Source organism: Quercus robur, chromosome 2 (genome assembly GCF_932294415.1).
Source record: "Quercus robur chromosome 2, dhQueRobu3.1, whole genome shotgun sequence".
Classification (NCBI taxonomy): domain Eukaryota; kingdom Viridiplantae; phylum Streptophyta; class Magnoliopsida; order Fagales; family Fagaceae; genus Quercus; species Quercus robur.
The window spans coordinates 53,902,366-53,911,334 of NC_065535.1; the positions used below are offsets into that span (position 1 = coordinate 53,902,366).

Below are 8,969 nucleotides of genomic sequence, written 5' to 3' on the forward strand. Positions count from 1 at the left end.
AGCCCCACATAGGACTACTGCAATTGACAATGACCCACCTCTTGAAGTGGGTGAATGGATAGACCTACGTCTTGAAGATGACATGGAAAGTCTAGTAGTGTCTAATGATGATCAGCCATCACCACCTGCTGTAAAAGAACCTGAGTTTAATGTCCAAACTGACATGAGAAAACCAGAGTTAAAGAAATGAATGAAGTTTCCAAACTCTAAGGTATTTAGGGAGGCATTGAGGGAGTATGCTATAAAGAAGTCAGTAGATATCAAGTTCAAGCTGAATGAGAAGAAGAAGATATCAGTTTATTACATAAATGAATGTGGATGAAGGTGTTATGCATCTCAACTACCTGGGGAATTGACATTCCAAATAAAAACATTCAATCTAGAGTGCATTTGCCTTAGATCCTTCAAACACAGCCAAGTGACTTCAAGTTATGTTGCAAAGAAGTTTATGCAGGAGTTTGACAAAAATCCCAATTGGAAAGTGGCTGGTGTTCAACATCATGTGAAGTAAGCATTTGAAATTGACATAAGTTACAGTCAAGTGTATAGGGCAAAAAGGAAAGCTACTGACTTGATTACTGGGGATGAACAGCTGCAATATGGGAAGCTTAGAGATTATGCAGAGATGATAAGATTGAATGGTAAAGGAAGTAGGGTTATTTTGCAAACTAAAATGGAAGACGAAAATGCACAGCCCAAATTTAAGAGAATGTATATCAGGTATAATGCACAAAAAGTTGGTTTTTTGGGAGGTTGGAGACCAATCATTGGTTTAGATGGGTGCCACCTGAACGAGAGATTTGGGGGGCAAATACTTTCTGCCATAGCTAGAGATGCAAATGATAACATTTTCCCAGTTGCATTTGCTGTTGTTGAGTAAGAGAACAAAGATTCATGGGTATGGTTTCTGCAGCAGTTTTCAGATGACATTGGGAATCCAGAGCAACTTAATCTGGTCTTCATCACTGATAGACAAAAGGTATGACCTACGATTGTACTAACATATTTAACCCACATATTTAAAGTTCAATAATATATGCCTCAGTTCACTTCAACATGTTTAACTAACATATTTATTTAATCTGTTTTGTATATGAATTAGGGCCTTAAACCTGCAATTGAGATGCTGTTCCCAACTTGTGAGCATAGGTATTGTGTGAAGCATATCTATAATAATTTTAAAATGGATCATAAAGGGTTGGAGTTGAAGGATGCACTGTGGAGATGTGCTAGAGCCACAACAATCAGGGAGTTTGAGAGAAGAATGCAAGAACTGAAGGATTTGGATGTCAAGGCATGGGAGTATCTTGCTGACATCAACCCTGCACAATGGTCTAAGACTTACTTTAGTAGTAGAGCTTTGTGTGACTGTTTAGCTAATAACTTGAGTGAATCTTTTAATGCCATGATCTTAGAAGTTAGGGATAAGCCAATTTTAGCAATGTTGGAGTGGATCAGAGTTAGGCTTATGACCAAACAATACAAAAAGATGAAATGTATAGCAAAATACACTGGAAATGTGTGTCCTAATATTCAAGACAAATTAGAGAAGTTAAAACATGAATCTATACCTTTCAGTGCTACTCCAGTAGGCAGCTTCATGTATGAGATTGATAATAGTCGTGAGAGACATGTGGTTGACTTGGCTAGGAAAACATGCAGCTGTAGGATTTGGGATTTGAAAGGACTTCCTTGCAAACATGGGATCTCTGCTATTGTTAAGAACCTGGAGAAATTGGAGGACTATGTGCATCCTTGTTACTTGAAAGAGACATTCGTTGAAACTTACAAAGAGATAATACAGCTAATGCTTGGCTAGTCTGAGTGGGTTGAGACTAACCAACCTGCTCCTGTTGCTCCTCATGTGAATAAACCATCTGGTAGACCACCAAAGCAAAGAAAAAGAGATCCTGAAAAGCCAAGGAACCCTTATAGAGTTTTTAGTATGAACAAGACAATTAAGTGTGGGAAGTGCCAGAAAGAAGGACATAATGCAAGAGGGTGCAAGGCAAGCATCACTGGTGAAACTCCATGGCAGAGAAGAGATAGACTTGCTAAATCAAGAGATGTAAGTATTTCCATGCTTTGAACTATATTCATTTCCTCAAGTATTTCATGTGTATGTGACTTGTACAACCCTCTTTGTAGGCACAAGGTAGTAAATCTACAAAAATAAAGCAGACTGCAACACCTCAAACTACATCTCAGCCACCAAGTAGTAGATCTCAGCTTGCATACAGAGCTTTTGGTCAAATTGCATCTCAACCTGTAACAAACAATAGATTTGAGGCAGTAACTCAACCTCCAACTTGATTTAGGGCCAATTGGTTCTCTTCATCCTCACAATCGAGTTTCCATACCCCTAGAGAGACTTGAGATTTGTACGGCACCGAGACCCCAAAGCCCATACCGGCATTGAGCCCAAGCCCATACAGGCCCTGGGCCCAGGCCCATACCGGTTTTGGATGCAGGCCCAGCGGAAAGGTCCAGTTACCCTACGCCTTTCTTGAAACTGCCTTAACGTGAAAACAAGTTTTGGGGTTTGAGTTCCAACAGACGATCGGTTTAACTTTCCCGGGCAAGCGAATTGGCCGTGTCCGGGAAGGTCATGATATGCATGGGAAACTGGATTGCCGAACATAATCGATCAATCTGGAACCAAGTTCCAAGGTCATAAATGCTGCACCGCCCTCTCACCTAAACATCCACTTTAACCAGATAATATTGGACCTTTAGTAGCACTAACGGTGACTGTAATCATAATCTCCCCACTAACCTTGGCTATAAATAGAAGAAATTGGGGAGAAGAAGGGGTTAAGAAAAATTGAGAGAAAACGATCAAGTGAGAAAGAATAAACTGAGTGTTGCTTTGAGTCTCTCTGCCGAGAACGACCCAAAGTAGGAAATCCTCAAACCCACTACAAATAAGTTGTGAGCCCAAGTAATTTAAGGCCCAGAAGTCTCGTACTTGGTTCTTACAATTGGCGCCCACCGTGGGGCTCTCCTACGAAGCTGTGGTTCGATTGAGACTCAAACAAGGGAGATGTCTGAAGAGCGTTCAGGAGGGCGTGCTCCGAGCAGTTCTATAAGATCTTCTCGGGGATCGACGTGGAGGGAGAGAAGGCAGAAACGGCGGGAGGATAGGGAGCATCCAAGAGGAGAGGAAAGGTCCGGATTGGGAGAAGGATCGGCCCAGACACACCGGACGATTTCAGGCGTCTCGGCGCATCGGCAATATGATGATAGAGACCGAGAGTTGGAGCGGTTACGTAGGTTGGTAATGGATTTGGAGTTGGAAGCAAGGGATCGGCGCCACGAAAGGAACCGCAACCCCCAACAAAGGAGAAATCGGGGCGAGGAGGGCTCCAGCCGATCTGGTACGCAACAGTACCGAGACCGATCACGCTCTCAAGAGTCACATCGGCACTCTCGGGAGACACGTCATCAACGGGACCGTTCCCGATCGTATGGATATGATGACCGAGGATCAGAGTCGCCGGAGGAGCGGCAGCACCATAACGCCGCAATGGACGCCATGAGCAGAGCCCTGCGGATGGCAGCCCGGTCTCCATTCTCCGATGAGATTGAACGGGCCCCCATGCATAGCAGATTCACGCGACCGCCATTCAATTCCTATGAGGGGAGGACAGACCCCGTGGAGCATGTCAGTCATTACATCCACATGATGTCTTTGTATGCACACAATGATGCACTGATGTGTAAAGTGTTCCCCTCTAGCCTCGGTTCAACGGCCCTGAGATGGTTCAATGGGTTACGGAAAGGCTCCATACGCAGCTTTGCCGAGCTGATACAAGAATTCGGCAGTAGATTTGTGACATGTAGCCGAGTGCAACAGCCGGTTGACGCACTACTTTCCATGAAGATGAGGGTCGGGGAAACCCTTCGGAGTTATGCCAGCCGATACTGGGAACTCTACAACGAGATTGGTGGAGGGAATGAGAAAATTGCGGTAAGCACCTTCAGGATGGGGCTTCCCGAAGACTCTGAGTTACGGGAGTTGTTGACAAAAAGACCCCCCGAGGATATGAGGCAACTGATGAGGCGTATAGAGGAGTACAAACGCCTGGAGGATGACTGGCTGCAGAGCAGGGGGAAAGCCCCATTAATTGGGAGATCTCGGCAAGGCGTTTTGCCGACAAAACCAAAGAGAGACTTCAGAATGCAAGAACCAGAGGTGCAAATTGAAGGGGTAAATGTGGCATTTAAGGAGCCCGTGCACAAAATCTTGGAGCGGATCAAGAACGAGCCATTTTTCAGATGGCCAAACAAAATGGGGGGCGACCCATCTCGGAGGAACCAAAACCTGTACTGCACCTACCACAGAGACAAGGGACACACCACCGAGCAGTGTCGGGTACTAAAGGATCACCTCGGGCAGCTGGTAAAGGCAGGGTACCTGAAAGACTTCATTGCAGACTCTGCTCACCAAGAAGCCAGACAGGGCGTCCAACAGAAAAGCAACCCCCTCCCGCCTCCACTGGGGGTAATCAAAGTCATCCATGCTGCACCAAGAGGAACAGCAGCGACAAAAAGGGTATTGACAGTGGCTTGCACGGGGGGAGGACCAGCCGAGAAGAAGAAGAAAGTTGGACGGCTTAACATCTCGTTCGGGGAAGACGATTTGGAAGGAACAGTCCAACCCCATGACGACGCTTGGTGGTCACGGCCCGGATAGGCGGGTTCCTGGTGAAGAGGGTAATGATTGATCAAGGGAGCGGGGCTGACGTCATGTACCCAGACCTCTTCGAAGGGCTCGGATTAAGGACCTAAGATTTGGCGAAGTATGACACGCCGCTAGTCTCATTTGACGGGAGAGTCGTAATTCTCGAAGGACAAATCTCTCTCCCAGTGAATATGGAAGGCAAGGGAGTTATAGTTACCTTCATAGTAGTCCGATCATTCTCGCCGTACACCGCAATCCTGGGGAGGCCGTGGATTCACGCCATGGAGGCTGTCCCGTCCACCCTCCACGTGAAAGTAAAATTTCCTACTGAGTATGGAATTGCCGAGGTAAGGGGGAACCAACAAGTGCCGAGACAGTACCTTATCACCGCGGCCACATGGAAAAGTGAACAACCCGGACAAGCTAAGCGGGCCGATAAAGAAACTTCATAGCAATTACAGAGGCTCCGAGGGGAAGCGGGGGCGGACGTGGCCGAAGAGGTACTGAAGGTTAGGATTCTTCCAGATACTGACAAGTATTTTCAGATAGGCACAAGCATGAATGACCGGGAAAGGGTAGAGATGTTGTTGTTCCTTTTACAGAACGTAGATGTTTTCGCATGGAACCCGTACGAAGTGCCCGGCGTAGACCCCGAGTTCATTGTCCACAAGCTCAACGTGGACCCATCATTTCCCCCGAAGAAGCAGAAACCAAGAAGAGCATCAAAAGAACACGTCGATGCAGTAAACCTGGAGGTTCAGCGGCTGAAGGAAGCCGGGGTCATAAAAGAAATATTCTTCCCGAGATGGCTAGCAAACACTGTCGTAGTGAAGAAGAAGAACGGTAAATGGAGAGTTTGTGTGGACTTCACAGATTTGAACAGAGCGTGTCCCAAGGACCCATTCCCAATGCCCAAGATTGATCAGCTGGTAGATGCCACGTATGGGCACCCGAGGATGAGCTTCCTGGATGCCTTCCAAGGCTACCACCAGATTGCCTTGGCGCCTGAGGACCGAGAAAAGACAGCATTTATATCCCCGAACGCAAACTATCACTACGAGGTCATGCCGTTTGGATTGAAGAATGCCGGGGCCACCTACCAGCTTATGATGACAAGAATGTTCCGAGAAAAAATTGGATGCACGGTTGAAGTTTATATCGACGACATGGTGGTAAAAAGCAGAAAAGAGTCGCAGCATACTGAAGACCTTCGGGGAGTATTCGAGATACTATGGTGGCACAAATTGTGCCTGAATGTCGAAAAGTGCACTTTCGGAGTGGGGGCTGGCAAGTTCCTGGGTTATCTGATCTCCACTCGGGGAATAGAGGCTAACCCCGACCAAATAGAGGCCGTCAATCGCCTCAAACCACCAAGCAATCCTAAGGAGGTGTAAGTGCTCACTGGAATGTTAGTCGCCCTGAACCGATTCATCTTTAAGTTCGCCGATCGCTGCCTGCCATTCTATCAACTTCTGAAGAAGTGGAAGGGGTTTCGTTGGGACGAAGGATGTGATGAGGCTTTTCGAGAGCTGAAGGAATACTTGGCAAAGGCGCCGAGGTTGACGGCCTCGGAGCCTGGAGAGGATTTGTTTATGTACCTCTCAGTTACCGAGCATGTCGTAAGCGCTGTGTTGCTAAGGGACCAAGGAGTACAAATGCCAGTGTATTACGTAAGCAAAACCTTGGTAGATGCTGAGACAAGGTACTTGCCTCTGGAGAAGTTAGTTTTGGCCCTGGTGCACGCCACGAGGAAGTTGCCACATTACTTCTAGGCTCACACGGTGTTCGTCCTCACCGAGTATCCTTTACAGTCACTGTTGAAGAGATCGGATTTCACGGGCCGAATCGCCAAATGGGGGACTCGGTTGGGATCGTTTGACATAAGATACTGACCTAGGAGCTCGGTGAAGGGACAAGTCCTCGCAGATTTCATCGCAGAATTCACACCTAAGAACGATGGCAAAGTAATCTGTAGTGCAGAAATTCGCCCGTGGAGGGTATTTGTGGACGGCGCCTCAAATGCTATGGGGGCCGGAGCTGGCATTGTCATAATTACCCCTGAGGGCATACGATTGGAACACTCCTTCAGGTTGGGATTCAAAGCCTCAAACAATGAAGCCGAGTATGAGGCCCTACTGGCCGGCTTGAGGGCCGTATTGCATCTGGGTGCAAAAGATGTAGAAATTTACTTGGACTCTAGGCTGGTTGTTTATCAGATCACAGGAGACTTCGAGGCTCGGGACTCTCGAATGAAGGCTTATCTGAGTATGGCCAAGCAGATCATCAGCCAATTCGGAATAGTAAAAGTATCCCAGGTAGCTCGGTCACAAAATAAGCACGCCGATTCCCTTACCACGTTAGCCTCATCGGCTACGGAGGACACGCCTCGGTTAGTCACAATAGAACTTATAAGGGAGCCAAGTATCAGTGTGAAGAGTGTCCCCGGCCAAGCCAGAGTAGAGGTTGCGCAGGCAGCAGTGACTAATCCGTGTTGGATGAAGCCGATCATAGATTTTCTTGCCAAGGATATAGTTCCGGAGGATGAGGACGTGGCCAAGAAGATTCGTCGGGTTGCTCCCCGGTACTGGCTGTCCTCGGACCGCAAATTGTACCGAAGGTCCTTTGCTGGCCCTTACCTTTTGTGCTTGCATCCCGAGAAAGTCAGGGAGCTTCTGACTGAGCTATATGAGGGGGTGTGTGGCGGACACGTTGGGGGACGATCTTTGGCACACAGAGTGATGACCCAAGGGTTTTGGTGGCCTCAGATGCAGAAGGATGCCGCTGAATATGTTCGGAGCTGCGAACAGTGTCAAAAGCACACCCCTTTGATCCATCAGCCTGCAGGGCGTCTGAATCCTGTCAGCAGCCCTTGGCCGTTCGCACAGTGGGGGCTTGACATTCTCGGACTGTTCCCCCGAGCAACGGGGAACCGCTGTTTTGTATTGGTGGCAGTAGATTACTTCACGAAGTGGGCGGAAGCTGAGGCCCTGGCCAATATCCGAGATACTGACGTGAAAAAGTTCGTATGGAAAAACATTATTACAAGGTTTGGGGTGCCAGATGCGCTAGTAACGGACAACGGGCTACAGTTCGACAGCAAAGCCTTTCGGACCTTCTGCAGCGAACTCGGCATCAGGAACAAATATTCAACCCCGGCTTACCCATAAAGCAACGGTCAAGCTGAGGCAGTAAACAAGACTATTCTGAATGGGCTCAAGAGGAGGTTGGACGGGGCGAAAGGAAGATGGGCAGATGAACTACCCAGTGTATTGTGGGCTTACCGCACGACCCCCAGGAGATCCACGGGGGAAACCCCATTTTCTCTGACGTACGGAGCGGAAGCGGTGATACCGACTGAGGTGAGCTTATGCAGCGCAAGGGTCGTTGGGTTTGACCCCGTCCAGAATGCCGACCTGATGATGGAGCGTTTGGATTGGTTAGAAGAATGCAGAGAGGCCGCGTCCATACGACTCGCCGAGTATCAGCAGAAACTGGCCCAAAGATACAACCGAAATGTAAAGGGGAGGGAATTCAGTGCCGGGGAGCTAGTACTAAGAAAGGTTGTGGGAAACATGCGAGATATAGCTGCAGGGAAGCTTGCTCAGACCTGGGAGGGACCATACAGAGTTACAGCCATTGCGGGTGCAGGGGCCTACTACTTGGAAGACCTCGACGAGAGGCCGTTTCCCCGGCCATGGAACGCCAACAACTTAAAGAAATTCTATGCATAATTACCCGTGTAAGCCACAACTTGTATTTCGTTAAAATCAAGATTATGATGAACTTATTTGTATATTCCGTTTTCGCGACTATGTACCAAGAGAATTGCAAATAATATTTCTAAGGACAGAAACCTGACCCTCGGCTCGATAAAATTCGCCGAGCAGGTGGAAACCTTACAAATAAATCTCTAAGGACAGAAACCTGACCCTCGGCTCGATCATAGTCGCCGAGCAGGCGGAAACCTTACAAATAAATCTCTAAGGACGGAAACCTGACCCTCGGCTCAATAAAATTCGCCGAGCAGGTGGAAACCTTACAAATAAATCTCTAAGGACAGAAACCTGACCCTCGGCTCGATAAAATTCGCCGAGCAGGTGGAAACCTTACAAATAAATCTCTAAGGACAGAAACCTGACCCTCGGCTCGATCATAGTCGCCGAGCAGGTGGAAACCTTACAAATAAATCTCTAAGGTCAGAAGCCTGACCCTCGGCTCGGTCGAAGTTGCCGAGCAGGTGGAAACCTTACAGCTAAAATCTTTAAGGACAAAGACCTGGTACTCG

The 8,969-nt window shown here is 47.8% G+C and overlaps 1 protein-coding gene across 1 annotated transcript; it reads left to right on the forward strand.

Moving 5' to 3' along the window:
- Positions 1 to 4,180: 4,180 nt before the first annotated feature.
- On the forward strand, positions 4,181 to 4,696 carry LOC126700526 (uncharacterized). The gene has a single exon (XM_050398720.1). It carries the CDS (start codon positions 4,181 to 4,183, stop codon positions 4,694 to 4,696), a length of 516 nt encoding a protein of 171 aa, XP_050254677.1.
- The last annotated feature ends 4,273 nt before the right edge of the window (positions 4,697 to 8,969 follow it).